The 21,423-nt window shown below is 46.2% G+C and overlaps 1 protein-coding gene and 1 long non-coding RNA gene across 8 annotated transcripts; one reads left to right on the top strand and one right to left on the bottom strand.

Moving 5' to 3' along the window:
* The first annotated feature begins 6,537 nt into the window (after positions 1 to 6,537).
* Positions 6,538 to 17,186, top strand: LOC309336910 (uncharacterized protein). Of its 7 annotated transcripts, none has more exons than XR_014154079.1 (5): positions 6,538 to 6,751; positions 8,346 to 9,307; positions 10,483 to 10,606; positions 11,924 to 12,743; positions 16,656 to 17,186. XR_014154079.1 is itself a non-coding variant. In XM_081853411.1 (4 exons), the coding sequence occupies exons 2-4, from the start codon at positions 8,552 to 8,554 to the stop codon at positions 12,520 to 12,522; spliced, it is 1,479 nt and encodes a 492-aa protein (XP_081709537.1). In that variant the 5' UTR covers positions 6,538 to 6,738; positions 8,346 to 8,551; the 3' UTR covers positions 12,523 to 13,654. The 7 variants fall into 7 exon arrangements, 4 of the variants coding, with proteins under 4 accessions (XP_081709537.1, XP_081709536.1, XP_081709539.1 ...); XR_014154080.1 differs by having other exon boundaries at positions 11,924 to 13,502; XR_014154081.1 differs by lacking the exon at positions 16,656 to 17,186 and adding an exon at positions 16,502 to 16,520.
* LOC309337521 lies at positions 13,260 to 16,493 on the bottom strand. The gene is made up of 2 exons (XR_014154386.1): positions 16,276 to 16,493; positions 13,260 to 15,667 (listed from the first exon to the last, which is right to left on the bottom strand). It is a non-coding gene; the product is annotated as an uncharacterized lncRNA (long non-coding RNA).
* Positions 17,187 to 21,423: the final 4,237 nt, after the last annotated feature.

The following is a 21,423-nucleotide window of genomic DNA, read 5'->3' as shown; positions in this document are numbered from 1 at the left end:
ACCCGGGGCAAGGCAAGTAATTTGCTCCCCCAAACCCGGGGCAAGGCAAGTAATTTGCGACCCCTAACCCGGGGCAAGGCAAGTAATTTGCGCCCCCTAACCCGGGGCAAGGCGAGTAATTTGCGCCCCTAACCTGCCGCCGCTGCCAGCTTCTTCTTGCTGCTGCCTGCCTGGGCTGGGGTATTTACGGTAAGGTAGCCACGGCGGCGGTGGCGGCGGGTCCGTGTCAGGTGATTTGAGGCGAGTTGCCGCTGGCACTGCCGCCCAAACGACGCTGCTTGCCCGGAGGAGGAGGAGGGCAGAGAGGCGGGGAAAATGCAACATGGCCCAGCAGCTGCAGCAGCGGCGGCGGGGCTGTGAGGAGGGGCTGCCTGACGCAACCTCCTCGGCCTTGATGCGCGGGGACCGCGGCGAGCGCTGAGAGCCTCTGCCTGCCGGACGCCTTCAGCCCAGACGCGCGCACAGCTCGTCGGTTCCACGAGACATGGGGCTCTGCGACAGCCTGCGCCCGAGGCTCTTTGGCAACTCCGGAGGCGGTGAGCGCGCCCCCCCGATGTTGCGCCCGGTGCGGCCGGCCCCCCCTGCACCCCCCACGCTACGCTACCGAGCCCCACCTTGGGTGAAGTATTCCTGCATTGCATTGCAGGGGTTGGACTAGATGACCCTCGGGGCTCCCTTCCGACTCTCCCATTCTACACTTCACTAGAGGAGAGTGGTTATTGTAAGCTTTCAGAATACTTAGAATCAGCCAAAGTGACAGACATAATAAGACAAAAACCAAAAAGTGAAGTGAAAGAAGAATGGGAGTGTTTCAATAAATACCTCAAAAGTCAAGGTTTGAGAACAGAAATCTGGCTGAATCTGGAATAACCTTGTGAAGTGAAAGGATAAGATAGAGGGATTGATATCTAGATGTTAGGATAGAGATAAAAAGGAAAACAGGAAGACACAATAAGATATAAGAGAGGTGCTGTGGGACTGATGGAAGTCAATGTCTTTTTGTTGTTTTAGTGTTTATAGTATTAACTTGTAAGATATGGATTTGTTTTTGTTTTTTTAATTGTTGTTTCTTTCTTTAGTTTTCGAATGTTGGTTTTTGTGTCTTGTGTCTTGTTATTTTTTGATATTTTTTGTGTTGTTGTGTGGAAAATACTAATAAAATTTATTTATATATTTTTTAAAAAGCATCCATGATAAATGGGCTGGGATAGCTTAGTCGGTAGAGCAACAGACTTAATCCAGGGTTGTGGGTTTGAGCCCCAGCTTGGGCAAAATATCCCTGCATTGCAGGGGTTGGACTAGATGACCCTCGGGGTCTCTTCCGACTCTCCCATTCTATACTTAGAATCCTAGAGTTGGAAGAGACCACAAGGGCCATCGAGTCCAACCCCCTGCCAAGCAGGAAACACCATCAGAGCACTCCTGACATATGGTTGTCAAGCCTCTGCTTAAAGACTCTCACTGTCAGGAAGTTATTCCTAATGTTTAGGTGGAATCTTCTTTCTTGTAGTTTGGAACCATTGCTCCGTGTCTGCTTCTCTGGAGCAGCAGAAAACAACCTTTCTCCCTCCTCTATGTGACATCCTCTTATATATTTGAACATGGCTATCATATCACCCCTTAACCTCCTCTTCTCCAGGCTAAACATGCCTAGCTCCCTTAGCCGTTCCTCATAAGCCATCGTTTCCAGGCCTTTGACCATTTTGGTTGCCCTCCTCTGGACACGTTCCAGTTTGTCAGTGTCCTTCTTGAACTGTGGTGCCCAGAACTGGACACGGGTACTCCAGGTGAGGTCTGACCAGAGCAGAATACAGTGGCACTATTACTTCCCTTGATCTAGATGCTATACTCCTATTGATGCAGCCCAGAATTGCATTGGCTTTTTTAGCTGCCGCGTCACACTGTTGGCTCATGTCAAGTTTGGGGTCAACCAAGACTCCTAGATCCTTTTCACATGTACTGCTCTCAAGCCAGGTGTCACCCATCATGTATCTGTGCCTCTCATTTTTTTTGCCCAAGTGCAATACTTTACATTTCTCCCTGTTAAAATTCATCTTGTTTGTTTTGGCCCAGTTCTCTAATCTGTCAAGGTCGTTTTGATGTGTGATCCTGTCCTCTGGGGTGTTGGCCACCCCTCCCAGTTTGGTGTCATCTGCAAATTTGATCAGGATGCCCTTGAGTCCATCATCCAAGTCGTTGATAAAGATGTTGAATAAGACCGGGCCCAAGACAGAACCCTGTGGCACCCCACTAGTCACTCTTCTCCAGGATGAAGAGGAACCATTGATGAGCACCCTTTGGGTTTGGTCAGTCAGCCAGTTACAAATCCACTGAGTGGTAGCATAGTCAAGACCGCATTTTACTAGCTTCTTTACAAGAATATCATGGGGCACCTTGTCAAATGCCTTGCTGAAATCAAGGTAGGCTACATCCATTGCATTCCCTTCATCTACCAAAAAACGAGATCAGGTTAGTCTGACATGACTTATTTTTTAGAAACCCATGCTGACTATTGGTGATCACAGTATTCCTTTCTAGGTGCTCACAGACTGTTTGCTTAATGATCTGCTCCAGAATCTTCCCTGGTATTGATGTCAGACTGACTGGGCGGTAATTATTTGGGTCCTCTCCTTTCCTCCTTTTGAAAATAGGGACAACATTTGCCCTCCTCCAGTCTGCTGGGACTTCGCCTGTTCTCCAGGAATTCTCAAAGATGACTGCCAGTGGTTCTGAGATCACATCTGCCAGTTCTTTTTATACTCTTGGATGCCGTTCATCTGGCCCTGGAGACTTGAATACATCTAGACTAGCCAAGTATTCTTGTACTATCTCCTTAGTTATTCTGGGCTGTGTTTCCTCTGCTGAATCATTTGCTCCAAATTCTTCAGGTCGGGCATTGTTTTCTTTATCGGAGAAGACTGAGGCAAAGAAGGCATTGAGGAGTTCAGCCCTTTCTTTCTGTGTCCCCTGTTTGCATTTCACCATCTTCTCCTCTGAGTGACCCCACTGTTTCTTTGTTCTTCCTTTTGCTACGAACATACCCATAAAAGCTTTTTTGTTGCTTTTAAGCTCTCTAGCAAGCCTGAGTTCATTCTGTGCTTTAGCTTTTCTGACTTTGTGTCTACACGTGCTGGCTATTTGTTTGAATTCCTCTTTGGTGGTTTCCCCCCTTTTCCATTTTTTGTACACATCCTTTTTTAATCTTAACTCAGTTAAAAGTTCTTTAGATAGCCACCCTGGCTTCTTTAGGCACCTTCCATGTTTCCGTCTCATTGGTATTGCCTGAAGTTGTGCTTTTACTATCTCCCTCTTAACAAACTCCCAGCCATCATGAACTCCCTTTCCTTTTAGTATTACTGTCCATGGGATCTCAACCAGCACTTCCCTAAGTTTTATGAAGTCGGCTTTCTTAAAGTCAAGAAATTGAGTCCTAGTGTGCTTGGCTGCTCCTTTCCGCTGTATAGTAAACTTCAGAAGAGCATGATCACTCACGCCTAATGATCCTTCCACTTCTACCCCACTAACCAGGTCATCAACATTGGTTAGGACCAGATCTAAAATGGCTGTTCCTCTTGTTGCTTCTTCCACTTTCTGGACAATGAAGTTGTCTGCAAGGCCAGTGAGGAATCTGTTTGACCTTATGCTCTTGGCTGAGTTTGACATCCAACAAATATCCGGGTAATTGAAGTCCCCCGTTACTACTATCTCCCTTCCTTTTGCATGCTTAGCCATCTGTTCCAGGAAGGCATCATCTATGTCCTCCGTTTGGCTTGGGGATCTATAGTAAACTCCCACAATGAGGTCACTGTTATTCTTCTCTCCCTTAATTTTGACCCAAATGCTCTCATTTTGGCTTTGAGGTTCTAAATCTTGGATCTCTTCACAGGTATACACATCCTTGACATATAACGCCACTCCTTCTCCTTTCTTGTCTGGTCTGTTTCTCTGAAATAGATTGTATCCCTCCATTATTACATTCCAATCGTGGGACTTATCCCACCAGGTTTCAGTGATGCCTATTATGTCATATTTAGTTTGCTGTACCAAGAGCTCAAGCTCATCTTGTTTATTTCCCATGCTTTGTGCATTAGTGTACAGACATTGAAGTCCATTAATCATTCCCCCGTGTCTCTTATTTAAGGATTTTTTCCTCCCACCACTAGGTCTGCGTGCTGTTTGCTCCATTTGGTCTATGACATTTAGATGATCATCTTCATCAGTTGATAGACTCCTACCTTCAGGAGCACTGTCTCCCCTCCCCCCACATTAGTCAGTTTAAAGCCCTCCTGATGAGGTTTCTGAGATTTTTGGCAAAAACATTCCTCCCAACCGTTGTGAGGTGCAGCCCATCACTTGCCAGAAGTCCATCTTCAAGAAACTGCAGTCCATGATCTAAGAATCCAAACCGTTCCTGTTTACACCATTTGCGAAGCCAGCTGTTCACTTCCACTATTTTTCCCTCTCTCCCTGGGCCACGTCGTTCAACTGGGAGGACAGATGAGATGACAATTTGTGCAGTGCTTCAATTTCCTGCCCAGAGCCTCGTAGTCTCTGTTGATCTTCTGGAGGCTATTGCTTGCAGTGTCATTGGTTCCCACATGAACCAAGAGGAAGGGGTATTTGTCAGTGGGTTTTATGATTCCTTGCAGTCGTTCAATTACATCTTGGATCTTAGCCCCGGGGAGACAGCACACTTCCCGAGACATCTTGTCAGGCCCACAGATCACTGTTTCTGTTCTCCTCAGTTGGGAATTCCCTATCACCACTACACGCCTCCTCTTAGGTTTGGTCGGGGTTCTTCCGTGGTCTGTCCGTTCCAAGGTCGCCTGCACATTCCCTGAGGACTGACTTTGCTGATTGTCTTCGTATACCTGATCGACTGTAATGAGGGAGAGATCCTCAAATGGAGTCTGCTCTTCGTCTTCCATGCTAGGGGAGAGGACCTCAAAGCGATTGTGTATTTCTAAACAATCAGAGCGAACCCTGAGCCTCCTACTTCTTTGAGTCACGTTTCTCCATATATCTGGCTCCTGTGTTGGTGAACTAGCCTCCTTCTCAGGGGAGTCCCCTGTCTCCTCCATGGTGGAGACGGTGTGCTCTGTTGCTTCCAAGAAGAGCTCCAGCTCTCTAATTCTTTGGAGCATAGCTACACGTTCCTCCAGTTGCTGGACTTTGTCTTCTAAGAGGGCAATCAACATGCAATTGCTGCAGGTAAAGCTGCCTGCAACCTTTGGCAAGATGGCAAACATTGCGCAGGAACCGCAGGCGACTGCAGCTGTTCCCTCACCCTCCATCTTGAGAACGTGTCGTTGGGGGTGGCTACAGCGGTCCTCCATCATAAAAAGCGTGAATTTAGGACAAACAACTCCCCCCCCCAAAAAAAACCTAGGTCTCCCCCAACAAACGTTTGAGACTAGCTCCCCTAAATCTAAAAGATGGATCAAACCCTGCCCCCTCTGACCTTTGCACAGGGAGAGCAGCTAATCAGCCACAAAGAAACACACACACAAGAAAACCCTTTTTGCTCCTTCTTCAGCTGCTGCCCTACAAGCTCTGTATGAGCCTCTGCTTAAAAACCTCTAATGAAAGAGAATCCATCACCGAGGAAATCTGTTCGAGCCCCCTGCATTGCAGGAATCTTTTGCCCAAGCTGGGGCTCGAACCCACGGACCTGAGATTCTCTTGCCCTACTGACTGAGCTAATACCTGGCTGTCCCACCTGCAAGATGGTGCAGTGGGAGAGCACCTGCTTTGTATTGCAGAAGGTCCCAGTTCAATCCTAGAATTGCAGACGGGCCCGGGGTCATCTAGTCCAACCCGCTGCGATGCAGGAATCTTTCGCCCAAGCTGGGGCTCGAACCCACAACCGTGCTCTACCAACTGAGCTATCCCAGCTCATTTGTCATGGAAGCTGTAGTTGAGATTCCTGCATTGCAGGGGCTGGTCTAGATGGCCCTCGGGGGTTCCTTCTATGTGGGGTTCGCCCCATGTGGGGCTCACAACCCTGTGATGTAGGTGAGGCAGAGAGAGCTACAGTGGCTTTATTCCCCCCAAGGTCACCCAGGGAGCGTCATTGTGACTGAGTGGGAATTTGAACCCGGTTCCCCCAGGGCCTAAGTCCTGCACACTAACCACTGCACCACCCAAGGGTGCTCTGGGATTGGGGATATCCTGCTTGTCTTGCAGACCCTCCAAGTGTCCCTATTTTCCAGTCCCAGATTTACAGAAGTCAGCCTGATTTGATCTCTTTTCCTTAGGACAGGGGTCAGCTAACTTTTTCAGCAGGGGGCCGGTCCACTGTCCCTCAGACCTTGTGGGGGCCGGACTATATTTTTTTGGGGGGGAAATGAACGAATTCCTATGCCCCACAAATAACCCAGAGATGCATTTTAAATAAAAGGACACATTCTACTCATGTGAAAACACGCAGGGCCAAATTTAGAAGCTGATTGGGCCAGATCCGGCCCCCGGGCCTTAGTTTGCCTACCCATTCATTAGGACGTCCCTATTTTCATGGGAGAAATGTTGGAGGGCATGGCACTGAACTGGGGGAAAGCGAGGAAAGAGCTACTCCTACCCCAGTTTGGCCCTTTAACGGTTAAAGCCACAGAGCATGAATTCCTAGAGAGAAAGGAGGAAGTGAGGGCCGCATGGGGGACATCCCTGGGCAGGGCACCTTCCTGTCCGTCCTCTTTTGTGTTCCCCAGTGGGGGGGGGAAGAATGGGAGACCCATCCCTGTGAGTTAGAAAGGTGGGAGCTGGGGTGACAGGCATGGTCTTCCTTGGGAGGCCACGGCCAGGCCGAGCAGGAGGGTGGGGGAAGGCGGCTGGGAAATGGAAGGACCCAGTGCAAGAGGGAGAAGCAACCCAACTTCTGCTGCAGGGAGCAATAAAACCTCAAAATACATTTGCAAAGCTCAGCAGGGTCCGCTGTGGTTTCATATTGGATGGGGAGTCTGCAGGAGGGGAGAGGAGCCGCTGCCCATGAACCCCGCAAATCCCCTTCATTTTCTAGCATTGGTCTGATTCGGGGAGAGGCAGCTTCCTTGTCTCCAGTTCAAAGGGCTCTTCGTTCATGAGGACCGGGGTCTTTCTTTGAGGGTCCATAAATAGCAACACCCTAGAGGTCCCGGGCCCTAAGGAAGTCAGATTAGCCTCAACCAGAGCCAGGGCCTTTTCAGCACTGGCTCCAGCCCGGTGGAACGCTCTGTCTCATGAGACCAGGGCCGTGCGGGATCTGATTTCTTTCCGCAGGGACTGTAAGACAGAGTTGTTCCGCCTGGCCTTTGGCTTGGAATCAATTTGACTCCCTCCCCTGCTTTCTTTCTTTTTTCCTTTCTCCTGTGATGAGGCTGCATTTTAATGTTTTAATGTTGTATTTTAATTTTGTTTTTAAGTTGTATTTCAATCGACTTGTTTTATTATTGGTTGTTAGCCGCCCTGAGCCCCGTCTTGGCTGGGGAGGGTGGGGTATAAGTAAAATTTATTATTATTATTATTATTATTATTATTAGGTGAGGGATCACCACTCAGGGAAGGAGTGCACGCGGAACTTCTTGAGTTCAATCTTGGATATCTCCAGGTAAGGGCTGGGAGCGGGCCCTATATGAAATCCTGGAGAGCTACTTGCCTGTTGGTGTGACAGTCCCAAGCGCCCACTTACCTGTGGGTACACAGCAGCATTCTCATCCCCCCGGTAGCTCATATGCAAAAGAAATCTTAATGGTTGATTAAGGGAAGGGATTTGGCTTGGCGGCAGAGCAGCTGCTCTGCGTGGAGAAGGTCCCCTGGGATCTCCAGCTCAGGCTGTGACTGTTCCCTGCCTGAAAGCCATGGAGAGCCAACGATCGAGCAGCAGGGAGACCAATTTGGGATAATGACACTTCTTAATTATTTAAATAGCTCTTCACAGAACCATGAGGACGAGAATCTTACTTAATCTCTAAGGAAAGGGGCTACAGATCAGTGGTAGAGCACCTGCATGCAGAATGTCACACTTCAATCCTTGGTTTTGGGGGAAACACCTTTGCCTGGAACCTTGGAGAACCAATGTCAGTCACCGCCTGGAATCTTCCTCCCCCCCCCCCCCCGCAGAACTCCCAGAGTTCCCTGGGATGAAGGATTGCTTCTTAAGCCACACTGGGAATTGTAGCTGTGTGAATAGGGGCTTCCTAGCAACACCCAGCCCCCTTGACAAACTACAACTCCCAGTATAATTTGGGGAAATGGTGTCTCTTTAAAGCGGTTTCATCCCACTTTAAATGTTTAGTGCAAATGGGGCCTCCAGAGCACCCTGTTCCATCAGTTGCCTCACTTTTGTCTGTTTCGATTCCCATTTCTTTCAGTGTAAAGAAGCTTTTGCCAGAAGTGGGGGAAAGATTTCTGCTTCCATGTGACCCTTCTTTGGCCAGAGACTTGCCGCTGATCGAGAGGCAACACTCCGTCACATGTTCCCAGGAACCTCATTCTTGTGCTGACCCACAAATTAACAGGGGAAACGTTTTGTCCCTTACACAGAAGACAACTGAGGGACATCTCCCTGTGAGTGAAAATGGCTGCAGAGCAGAGAGCAGAAATCCCAGCAGCCTCTCTGGGTCTCCAGCTCCAGTTGGCACCAGAGGCCGGTGCGGAGACAGGAATTAAAACGGAGCAGGCGGAATTGGCAAGGCTGGCGCCAGAGATGGCACCGGAAGGGACTGTCTGTCTTGGGGGCACAGAGGGACTGCATCCGAGCCAGACGGACCCACAACATATCAAAGAGGAGTCGGAAGAGGAGCTGTCGTCCCGGCAATGGGAAGCCCAGTGGCAGGAATTCCTCCGGACTGTGCAGGCCCCACACTCTGGGGGAGAAGGAAGCCCACAGCTCCTAGGGGATGGGGTATGGGGCGAGGCAAAGCCTTCTGGGTCCTCCTTTGAGGGAGCAGCCAATCCCAGCAAGTGGGCTGGAGCAGGAGACAGCAAGACCAGCCAGGGAAACATCAGGCAAGCGAAGGAAATCAAGATGGAGGACGTCAGCAGCTCTGAGGCTCATCGCCAGCTCTTCAGGCAGCTCTGCTACCAGGACACCCAGGGCCCTCGCGAGGTCTACGGGCTCCTGAGGGAGCTTTGCCATCAGTGGCTGAGGCCAGAGAAGCACACCAAGGAGCAGATCCTGGACCTGGTGATCCTAGAGCAGTTCCTGGCTGTCCTGCCCTCGGAAATGGGGAGCTGGGTGAAGGAACGAGGCTCAGAGGGCTGCGTCCAGGCCCTGGCCCTGGCAGAGGAGTTCCTCCTGAGGCACCAGGAGGCGGAGAAGGCGGGAGGGCAGGTGAGAGAAGCATTTGGGGGTCCAGAGTCGACAAAGGGGTTAAAGAAGTGGCCATTAGCTTGCAAACCAGTACAGTGGTGCCTCGCAAGACGAAAAGAATCCGTTCCGCGATTCTCTTCGTCTAGCGGTTTTTTCGTCTTGTGAAGGAAACCCATTGACGGCTTAGCGGATTAGCGCTATTAGCGGCTTTTAGCGGCTTATCAGCTTAGTGGATAAGCGGCTTAGCAGCTTAGAAAAAGGGGGGGGGAAGGGGGAAAAAGTCGGAAAAACTTGCATAGGGAAATTCGTTTTGCGAAGCGCCTCCAAAACGGAAAACCCTTTCGTCCAGCGGGTTTTTCGTCTTGCGAGGCATTCGTCTTGCGGGGCACCACTGTATTCAAATTTGTATCTTTATTTAACTTTTTAAGAAACTACCAGGAGCGGTAAAATGGTCTGCAATACATGAGATAAAGTACAAACTGCCTATAAAAACAACTGATAATCCATAGAAATACTGGGCCGCATTTCACAAGCCTGGTCGCATTTGTTCATGCATTGGTATCCTCGAGGCTTGATTACTATACGATAATCTTTATTGTCATTGTCCCATACAGAACAACGAAATTGAAAAAATCTACATCAGACATTCAAAAACCAACAAGCCTGCTATCCCAGCCTGGTTAACCCCTAAAAACTTTGATGCCCCAAATTTAAATAGAATATACTCCCACAGAGACTACCTCACACTGTGTTTAAAACCAAAATCGCATTTGGATAGAAACTGTTTCCCAGGCGGCTAGTCCTAGTCTTTATAACCCTGTACCTTCTTCCAGAAGGCAGAAGCTGAAAGAGATCATTTCCGGGGTGTGCACTATCCTGCACTATCTCTGCAGCTTTCTTGTGGCACCTGGAAGCATAGATTTGATCCAAGGTGGGAAGAGTGCGCCCAATTATTCTCTCCACAGTCTTTACAACCCTGGACAGCATTGTTTTTCCCCTGACCGTGCAACTCCCAAACCACACACACAGACCATAAGTTAATACACTCTCCACAGTACAGTGGTAAAATGCCATCAACAGGTCCTTTGAGAGATTGTTTTTCCGGAGGATGCTTTCTGCGTGGGGCTGCCCTTGGGATTTGGTGCAGAATGCAGGTGTCCTGACAAGGTTGAATGGAAAGTGTTACTCTCTTTCAGGGACTGGGGGCCATTGAAGAGGGGGCAGTGTGCACTCCCAAAGGAGAACGTTCCTTGCTGGATCCAGGCCGAAGACTTGAGCCCAGGGAAGCCCTGCAGAATTATGAAAACAAGGCCCCTTTGGGTAAAAAGACACTAATTCTCCCTATCCCAATCTGTTGTGAGTTTTTCCATGAAATTGTATTCTAGATTTGGCTCTTTAGCTCTGCTCTCTGTGCATCTGTAAGGTGATTCAGGTTGGACACAAGAAAATGTCCCCCCCCCCCCCCCGTACAAGGCAGGCCATTCCCGATTTGCACAGGGCTGGGATTCTGGGATTCTGGGTCACTGTCTGCGATGGTGGAGTGTGCATAAGCTCACTCTTCCGCATTATGCCCCTACCTCGCCTCTTTTCCCGACCATTTCTAGGTCACCACCATGTACGCATGCATAGTCGCGCATCAGTTAGACGCAAGTAAACCGGCTTTTGGATGTGCATAGCTAAAACTCTGGCATTTTCACATGCAATATTTATTTATTTTATAAAACTTGTATAGCGCCCTTCCTCTGAAGATCAAAACGCAAAATACATAATACAGTGGTACCTCTGGTTACGTACTTAATTCATTCCGGAGGTCTGTTCTTAACCTGAAACTGTTCTTAACCTGAAGCACCACTTTAGCTAATGGGGCCTCCTGCTGCTGCCGCGCCGCCGGAGCACGATTTCTGTTCTCATCCTGAAGCAAAGTTCTTAACCTGAGGTACTATTTCTGGGTTAGTGGAGTCTGTAACCTGAAGCGTCTGTAACCCGAGGTACCACTGTAAAGACAAAAGCTAAGCTAAGCCAGACACTATGGAAAGGAATATGCAATGGTGGCCACAATTTTGGGGAGCAGGGAGTGTGCCTGCGGGAAGTGGGTCGTAGCTCAGTGAGTGTCCCAACTCAAATTGAAACGCTACAATAGAGGCTCTTAGGTGAGAGCAAAAAAGGAGCTTTCTTCAAAGCTTGCAACGGCCCAGGTACAGATCACCAAAGGTGCTGGCTGGAGAGTTCACAGACAGCATCAGGGGGTCCACTGCCAGGCGGTTTTTGCTGCTTCTGAGTTCCCTTTTCAGCCCAGCAACCCCCTTCCAAGGACCCCCAAATGTCATAGAGGCTTAGGGGACCTATGGAAGAAGGTGGGAAATGGCACAGGGCAGCATGAGAAAGGGAGGGAATCTTGAACAAATTTTGGGCAGAGGTCGGTAAGGATTACTTCTGCTTTAATTTGTTCTATTGCGTATTTTGATTATAGAGGTTTATATTTTTAACATCTGTACTACTGGATTTTTCACTCGTTCGAAGCCTGGCTTGACATTACGGAGCCATTAAGCATTAAGCCTATTTTGACATCCATCATAATTTGGGGGTTTTGGCAACTTGCTCATTCTACGGTTCCTCCCCCCCCCCACTTCTTAACAGATTGCTGGCAGGTAGATGAACGCCAAGAGGGAAACCCCCCACTTGAGAGAGCCATGGAAGTGGCGACTTTGCAGAGCTGCTTCCAAAGGAGAACAGCGGATAATACACCTTCCTGGGGCGAGGAGCGGGAAGAGACTTCCGAGCATCAGCCGAGACCAAGAAAGAAGCAGAGGAACCGCCCCAAGAACAGGCTGAGCAAGTCCATCTCTTGCACCGTCCACCTCCTGCAGCACCCGTGGACCCAAGAGGCCACGAAACTGCACCGGTGCTCTTACTGCGGGAAGAACTTTGACGGCCCGTCGCACCTGATCATCCACGAGAGGAAGCACACCGGGGAGAAGCCCTATAGCTGTGCCACATGCGGGAAGAGCTTCAGCCGCAATTGGAGCCTGGTCATGCACGTGATGACCCACACAGGCGAGAAGCCCTACAAGTGCTCAGCCTGTGGGAAAGGCTTCCGGCAGAAGTCCGCCCTCACCATCCACGAGAGAACCCACACGGGGGAGAAGCCCTACAAGTGCTCAGCCTGCGGGAAAAGCTACATGTGCAACTCGCGCCTCGTCGCGCACGGCAAGAAACACTCCAAGGAGAAGCCCTAAGAGTGTCCCTCCTACGGGAAGAGCTTCCGCTGCAATTCCCAGCTCGTCCAGCGCCAGAGGGTCCACACGGGGGGGAAGCCGTAGAAGCGCTCTGTCTGCGGGAAGAGCTCCAGCTACAAGTCAGACCTTCTCGGACATAAGAGAACCCACAGTTAGAGGGGGGTTTTCTTCTGGTGGCAGACGACAGAACCATGAGACTGGTGTAAAACACTCAAACAAAGGTTTTATTACAGCTATACAAAACAACAAACACAAATCATGTTGGTGTTATCTCTCTGCAGGCAAATTCAAACTGCAATTTCTCCTCTTTTTATACTCATCACCAGCTGTACCTAATCAGCCTAGAAAACCGCTCACAGAAACAGTTCTTAAAGTTACAGTCATTTTTTCTGTGTGACTCCTAACACCCCCTCTCATTCAAACAGAAACAGAAACAAAACAGTACTTTAAACATATACAAAACATATTTATACATCATGCACAACAATTCCTAATTTTGTCACTAGCTGTGCATGTTTCTCAAAAGTTAGTGCTTTCATAAATATATCAGCCACATTTTACATGCTCTCACAGTATTTCAGCATTATCAGGTTTTGTTTAACATTTTCACTTACATTCTGATCTTTAATCTCCAAATGTTTTGATTTACTTTTGAACTGCTCAGACCCAGACAAAGTTATTACAGCTTGATTGTCTTTCCATATTTGAACTGGATAATCACATTGTATATTAAATAATTGAGGATTTGAACGTAATATTTTATTTCATTACACAACTCTGATAAAGCACAGTATTCAGCCTCTGTTGAAGATGTGGTCTTGATTCCTTGCTTTTTGGACCTCCAATCTATCAAGGAATCCCCAAATTGAAACACCATGCCAGAAATGGATTTTCTATCAGGCAGGTTGGCCCAATCGCTGTCAATGTAACACTGCAATTTTGTAGACCCTGAAGATGGTAATCTTAAACAATAATCAAGTGTAAGTTTTAAATACCAGAAAGTACGTTTTAAACCCTTCCAGGCATTTTCTGTGGGGTAGCTTACTAGTCTGCTCAGTATTCCAACTGCATAACTCAAATCTGGTCTGTTCCACAATGAAATGTATAATAAACTTCCAACTATTGAATGGTACATTTCAGGATTTACTGGTTCTGTGCATTCTCCTTCATTATTGAAAAAACCTATTTCCATTGGGGTTTTTATTCCCTTTCTATTTTGCATATTGTTTCTTTCAAGTAATTCCATTATTTTATCTTTTTGACTCAACAAAAAATTTCCATCGTTTGTCCTTTGAATTTCTAGACCAAGATAATTTTTCACTGGTCCCAAATCTCTTACTTTAAATTAGTTGTTCTGCAAATTTGTCCACTTGCTTGTCATTTTTTGTAGAATAAAGCAAATCATCAACATAAGACAAACATAATTCTTGTTTATCACCCTTTCCTTTAGTGTACAAGCAATTATCAGCTAAGCTTCTTTTAAAGCCAAGATTTTTTAAAGCATTATCGAGACGCTTGTTCCAATTTCTAGCCGATTGTTTGAGCCCATAGATTGCTTTGTGTAACCTATATACAGAATTCTGTTCGCCTGCCTCAAATCCTGGTGCTTGATTCATAAAAAATTCTTCGTGCAGTTTTGTGTTAAGATAAGCTGTTTCAATATCAAAATGATTTACTTTAAACCCACGTTGTGCTGCAATAGCTAGCAATAAACGTACATGTTCGCTCCTTGCAGTAGGAGAAAAGGTTTCATCAAAACTTTCACCTTTTCTTTGCGTAAAGCTTCGTTCTACCTGCCTAGCTTTGTACTTAACGCTACCATCTGCCAAGTGTTTTATTTTATACACCCATCTACAGTCCACTGCCTTTTTTCCTTCTGGCAATGGCTCAATAGTAAACACATTATGTTCTGCCAAAGATTTCATTTCTGCTCTCATTGCATTTTCCCACATTACTATTTCCTGGTGTTGTAACTTTAAAACCTCCTCATAATCACAAGGTTCTTTCTTCACATCAACAGTTTTAACTTCTTGTATAGTAAACCTTTCTGGAGCTACCCCTTATTGCTCCTTTGTGATCTAACTTGAGCACTCTCCCCCTCTGAACTATCTTCCCCTTCTGATTCATCTTGCTCAGCAGAAATTGGTTCAGCTTTAGGAGATTGTGTACTGGGACTCTCATCCCCTGATTCCTCATCACTATCACTTTCACAACTTTCTTTAATTTGTGGCTTTTCTTCCTCAGATTTCACAAATTTATCTGTATCATCTGAAGATAAAACTTCTGAATTTCCATGTAAATGAGCCCACCCATCTTGCTCACAAAACTTTGCATGTTTTGATATCACAACTCTGCCACGCCCTAGTGCAAAACGATACCCTTTTGACCAACTTTGATTACCAACAAATCTAAGTCTCTTTGCCTTGGGATCTCCTTTCCTTCTCTGTCCTTTTGGGATGTGAACCCAAGCCCAACAACCAAAAGTTTTAACAAGGTCCAAAAAAGGCTTTTTTCCATAAAGCAAAAAATGAGGGGTATTGTTTAGGGTAGAATGAAACAATCTGTTCTGTATGTAATTAGCACAGAGAATTGCTTCCCCTCAAAACTTCCTGGATAAGCCAGAATCACATAACATAGAATCTAGCATTGTTTGTAAAGACCTTATCTTGCGTTCTGCAATCGAATTTTCTTCGGGTGAAAAGGGACACGATTTACAGTGACTAATACCATGTTTTTTCAGCCATATCTGGGGGGCTTCAGACATGAACTTGCCTCCATGGTCACTCTGCAATTGGGTAACTTTGTAGGAAAACTTCCTTTCTATATAGTTGACCCAATTTTTAATCAGTTGACCAGTTTCACTTTTGTGTTTTAACAAGTATACCCAAGTATACCGGCTATAATCATCCACAAGAACCAGAAAAAACTTTGCTCCTCCTTCAGATTCTACAAGTGGCTCACAAAGGTCTGAGTGTACTAAAGCAAATGGCTTCTTGCTAATTCTATTACTTTCAGGATAAGATCTCCGCTTACTTTTAGACTCCTTGCAGGTATTGCAGTCCAGAAAAACTAGACACTTTCTGGTTACGATGAGGTGTTGTCGCCTTCCTCTCATGGCGTCTTTCCTCCTCATCAAGCAAATGCCCTGTTAAGAAATGCATCGTTAATTGGTTTTCTGGAATTGCCTCCAGCATCATCACTAAATTATCCCATGACTTGGGAAGTAAAGACAGCACAATATAAACCTTTCTCTGCTCAGAAAAATGTTCCCCAAGTTCATTTAACTGTGAAAATAAACCACGCATTCTTTGAAGGTGTTTAGAAACACATTCACCCTCACTTAGTCCAGCTCAGTACGGAGCTCTCATTAGAGTAATTTTGCTGCCAGCAGTATCTCTAATGTGTATCGCTCTCAGTGCTTTTCAAATCTCACTTGCTGTTTCAAGGTCTTGCACATGAGATACCGGTAATTGAGACTTCTCTAAACTCAAAATTAAATTGGCATATGCTTTGTCCTCCAGTCTTTGGTCTGCTTCATCTAACTCTTCATACTTATCTTTTACAGGAGCATTAACAATAACAGTCCAACATTGTTCTTTCTTTAAAAATGCCTGCATCTGTAAACTCCATGACATATAATTGGATTCTCCCAGTTTCTCTGCTGGAAAACATGAAGCTCCCCCTTGAGCTCCAGCTCTTAAGTCCAGCCATGGCTCCACCCAGCTTTCAGCTTTCCACTCAGTCTTTACTCACACGTGGCTTGAAGAATTGCTCGGCTCCTCGCCTCAAACAGACACTCCCTGCCGACGCCTTCACACAGCCAGCTGCTTGAGAAACGCAGAGTTGCTTCCAGTCTCTGGGTTCTTTTCACGCTCTGTCTCTGCCCACTCAGGACTGGTGCTCATAACCTGTTGGGGGGGGGGTTCTTCTGGTGCCCGACGACAGAACCACGAGACCGGTGTAAAAGACTCAAACAAAGGTTTTATTACAGCTATACAAAACAACAAGCACAAAGCATGTGGGAATTTGCCTCCCTCTTTTTATACTCATCACCAGCTGTACCTAATCAGCCTAGAAAACCACTCACAGAAACAGTTCTTAAAGTTACAATCATCTTTTCTGTTTCTTTGCAGAATGACTCCTAACACCCGCATGCGGGAGAGACCTTACCAGTGCGACAAGAGAGGGTGGGGTTTCGTTTGGAAATCGCAGCTCGTGAGCCACCAGTGGATGCCCAGGGAAGAGGAACCTTGGCGCAGGAACCCGCTCACTCTGAGGAAAGCGTTCGTCATCACTCACTTCATATGAGGAGGCAGAAGGGACCGAGGAAGTTGCCCTTCTACCGAACCAGGCCGTTGGGTCCATCCGGCATACAGTTGCCACACTGACTGGCCATGGCTCGCTAGGATTCCAGGCAGGGTTCTCTCTGAGACCTACCCAGAGATGCCAGGGATTGAGCGTACGCAAAGCAGGTGCTCTGCAAATGAGCTATGACCATTCCCCATTTCTACCAAAATACCCGCCTTATTAAAATGCTCCACGCATTAGGTGTGTGGCAGCCGTGGGGAGCCTTGAATCCACAGCTCTGGCTGACTTCAGAAGGTCTCTTTGTCCCTCCCCGATCACTAGTTTCTTAATATCTTCAGTCTGGTTCCAGGGCAAGACTTCCATATTTTTTTAAAAAAAATTATTTATTTATTTTTCCAGAAAAAGAAGAAACATCAAAACAATACAAAACAACAAAGGCAATCACCAATATACATCAAAAAAAAAAGGAAAAAAAGAGAGAAAAAAAATGAGAATAAAAACTCCAATTTTTAAATTCATGTTTACAAAAACTGTCTTTCTTGACTTCCTCACGCCTCCCTTTTTTGTGTTCCTCTTTGTCCAATCAGATACAGCAAATCCTTACCCTCCTTCAAAACTCATTTCTAATTATTATAATCACTTCTATTATGTCTCCGATCTTTCCTCCTTAGGGCAAGACTTCCAAACTGAGTTCACACCACAAAAACCCCAGTTCTACGATACTCACAGGTTCCTTGTTAATGCCAAGTTGACGCTCCCGAATTATTATTTTTCTCCATTATTCTTATTAATTTTTCAGTTTTACATTTTAGAATATTAATTTAAACAACCTTAAAATATCAATGACTTCCCTTCTCTTTCCATGGTTCATTTTGCATAGCATAAATCCCTGTGTATTTTATATTAATTAAACCATTCAGTATTCCATTATTGCATCCATCAAAGCTTATTTACACTGTTGAATTCATCTTAATGCAGCCCACGTTTTCAAAAATACACATCCCCCCCCCATATATTCAATAAACATTTTCCAATCTACTTCAAATATACGTTCTTCTTGTTCTCTTATTCTGTATGTTAGGTCTGCAAGCTGCACATATTCCATCAGTTTAAGTTGCCATTATTCTTTAGTTGGTACCTCACTCGTTTTCCATTTTGGGGCTAACCAAACACGGGCCGCAGTAGTGGCACACATCAACAACCTTTTTTGACACCTGTGAATTTCCATCTGAATTATCCCCAACAAAAAGGACTGGTTGTTTTGGGAAAGTACTTCTAAACATTTTTTTTCAATCCCTTATTAATTATTTCCTAATACTCTTTTACAGGTCCACCACATATGATAGTCACATTACATCTCCTGAAAATGACACTCCTGAAAACATATTTGGGCTGCATCAATAGAAGTATAGCATCTAGATCAAGGGAAGTAATAGTGCCACTGTATTCTGCTCTGGTCAGACCTCACCTGGAGTACTGTGTCCAGTTCTGGGCACCACAGTTCAAAAAGGACACTGACAAACTGGAACGTGTCCAGAGGAGGGCAACCAAAATGGTCAAAGGCCTGGAAACGATGCCTTATGAGGAACGGCTAAGGGAGCTGGGCATGTTTAGCCTGGAGAAGAGGAGGTTAAGGGGTGATATGATAGCCATGTTCAAATATATAAAAGGATGTCGCATAGAGGAGGGAGAAAGGTTGTTTTCTGCTGCTCCAGAGAAGCGGACACGGAGCAATGGTTCCAAACTACAAGAAAGAAGATTCCACCTAAACATTAGGAAGAACTTCCTGACAGTAAGAGCTGTTCGACAGTGGAATTTGCTGCCAAGGAGTGTGGTGGAGTCTCCTTCTTTGGAGGTCTTTAAGCAGAGGCTTGACAACCATATGTCAGGAGTGCTCTGATGGTGTTTCCTGCTTGGCAGGGGGTTGGACTCGATGGCCCTTGTGGTCTCTTCCAACTCTATGATTCTATGATTCTATGATTCTATATCTTTTCCTTGTAGACTTTAGAAGGATAAATAAACTGAAACCATTCCCCGCCTCTCGAAGCATTCTCTTTTAATGCTGCTAGCAGTTCTGAATGTGTTGTCTCTTCTTTGGCTCATCCCTGTTTTGCGTGACACCTTTTGGGAGTCTGTCAGTTGAGGCTGGCCAGCAGTCTCTCTGGTTAAGCCCAAGCAGCTGTGACATGTAGTTCCTCTTCTGCAAGCACCAGTGTATTTTGTCCTAATCTTTAAATCTACAGATTAGTCATGGAAGTGCTCACTGGAAGGACAGATCGTGAAGCTGAGGCTCCAATACTTTGGCCACCTCATGAGAAGAGAAGACTCCCTGGAAAAGACCCTGATGCTGGGAAAGATGGAGGGCGCAAGGAGAAGGGGACGACAGAGGACAAGATGGTTGGACAGTGTTCGCGAAGCTACCAGCATGAGTTTGACCAAAGTGCGGGAGGCAGTGGAAGACAGGAGAGCCTGGCATGCTCTGGTCCAGGGGGTCACAAAGAGGCGGACACGACTAAACGATTAAACAACAAGTCATGGAAATGGCTGGCACTTCTCTGATTTGGATGAACTCTCGCTCAGTCAATTAAACTTTCCCTTGTTTAAGAATATTGTTGCCCTTGGCCTCGGGAATTAAGACACATTCAAGAGGATTCGGAAATCACTCCTGCAGGGACAGTGAGGATGGTGATGGTTTATTTTTTGTACCCCACCTATCTGGCTCGGTTTCCCCATCCACTCTGAGCTTCTCCGAACAGAATATTAAAAACATGATAAAACATCAAACATTAAAAACTTCCCTAAACAGGGCTGCCTTCAGACGTTCTTTTCCTTGACATCTGGTGGGAGGGGTTCCACAGGGACGGTGCCACCACCAAGAAGGCCCTCTTCCTGGTTACCCTCACTTCTCGCAGGGAGGGAACTGCCAGAAGGCCCTCGGAGCTGGACCTCAGTGTCTGGGCTGAACGATTGAGGTGGAGACGCTCCTTCAGGTATACTGGGCTGAGGCCGTTTTGGGCTTTAAAGGTCAGCACCAACACTATGAATTGTGCTCGGAAATGTACTGGCTGTGCCTCCACGGTCAGGGCTCTTAATGCCACGCTGGGAATGGCAAGGGGTGGTAGAATGTGGCTCTTGTGCTCAGCTCCTGTTTACAGGCTTCCCATGAGGTCCCCTCGTTGGCCTCTGTGAGAACAGGATGCTGGACCACTGGGCTGATTCAACAGCCAGGCTCTCCTTTTTTTTTCTAAGTCACCAGACTCTCCACAAAGATTTTTATGTTGCTTGGTCATTCTTGCACAGCATCCCTAACTTTGCACACGGTCCCACCACTTTCTTTTCTTTTTTGGGAAAAAATTATTTACTTGGTTTTTCAAATTACAGTTTTACAAACACATATCCAACATACAACACAGAAACATGATTCCAAAGAATCTCTTGGACTTCCTTCCTCCCCTTTGTGGGTCCTATCGTTAAGCCTTCCTTCCTGCATCTTTTATAATAATCCAGATCTTTCACATCTCCATTGTGTCCAAAATTCACCACTAAACTACAAATGTTATTCCAATCCGACTAACAATTTTAACTGTTTACAATGGTTTTTTAAGATAAATTATAAATTTTCCCCATTCCTTATTAAAATTTTGGTCTTCCTGATTTCTGATTCTTCCGGTCATTTTAGCCATTTCAGCCTAATCCATCAATTTAATCTGCCATTCTTCTCTGGTTGGGACTTTTATCTTCTTTCCATCTCTGGCCAATAACACCCTCCACCACTTCCTTTTCAAATTGAACAAGAGTGGGATCTCTGAAGAAGAGCAACGATTGCCAGCAGATCTTGTCCTTCTCCTGGGACAACAGAACGAGAAGGATGTAAGCGAAGAAAACATCTATGCAAATGATGATGCGTCTTAATTTTCAGGGAACATACCTTTCCATATAATTTATTTCTGTGGGCGGGGTTGTGTGTGTTTGTGAGGGAGAGAGATATCGGCAAAGATAGCAAACACGGAGATTCTCTGTTATACCCAGTTGCAATTCAATGTATTCCTGTTGTGTTTTAAGATTTTCCTGATATTATAAGTGAGCCGGAACTGATCTGCGACCGTAATAATAAAATTCAATTCAATTCAACACTGAGATTCCTGCATTGGAGGGGGTTGGGCTGGATGACCGTCGGTGTCCCAACACTACTATTCTATGATGAAAAGACACAAAATACATAACAAAAAGAAGATCAAGGGCAAACCGATAATTCCAACAACACATTTAAACACTTTGCTCCTAAAGTTGTACATATTATATAATACAATATAAAAACCATAGAATCATAGAATCCTAGAGTTGGAAGAGACCACAAGGGCCATCGAGTCCAACCCCCTGCCAAGCAGGAAACACCATCAGAGCACTCCTGACATATGGTTGTCAAGCCTCTGCTTAAAGACCTCCAAAGAAGGAGACTCCACCCCACTCCTTGGCAGCAAATTCCACTGTCGAACAGCTCTTACTGTCAGGAAGTTCTTCCTAAGGTTTAGGTGGAATCTTCTTTCTTGTAGTTTGGATCCATTGCTCCGTGTCCGCTTCTCTGGAGCAGCA

Source organism: Podarcis erhardii (genome assembly GCF_964252035.2).
Source record: "Podarcis erhardii genome assembly, chromosome: 2".
NCBI classification, from domain to species: domain Eukaryota; kingdom Metazoa; phylum Chordata; class Lepidosauria; order Squamata; family Lacertidae; genus Podarcis; species Podarcis erhardii.
Note: the sequence above shows the minus strand (reverse complement) of the source record. Positions and strands in the feature narration are given on the sequence as shown.

Excerpts from the sequence above, each read along its gene's own strand:
- LOC309336910 (XM_081853411.1), top strand. The coding sequence starts at position 8,552 with ATGGCTGCAGAGCAGAGAGCAGAAATCCCAGCAGCCTCTCTGGGTCTC. Across the intron at positions 9,308-10,482 it reads CGGAGAAGGCGGGAGGGCAG|GGACTGGGGGCCATTGAAGA; the intron begins GTGAGAGAAGCA and ends ACTCTCTTTCAG. Across the intron at positions 10,607-11,923 it reads TGAAAACAAGGCCCCTTTGG|ATTGCTGGCAGGTAGATGAA; the intron begins GTAAAAAGACAC and ends ACTTCTTAACAG.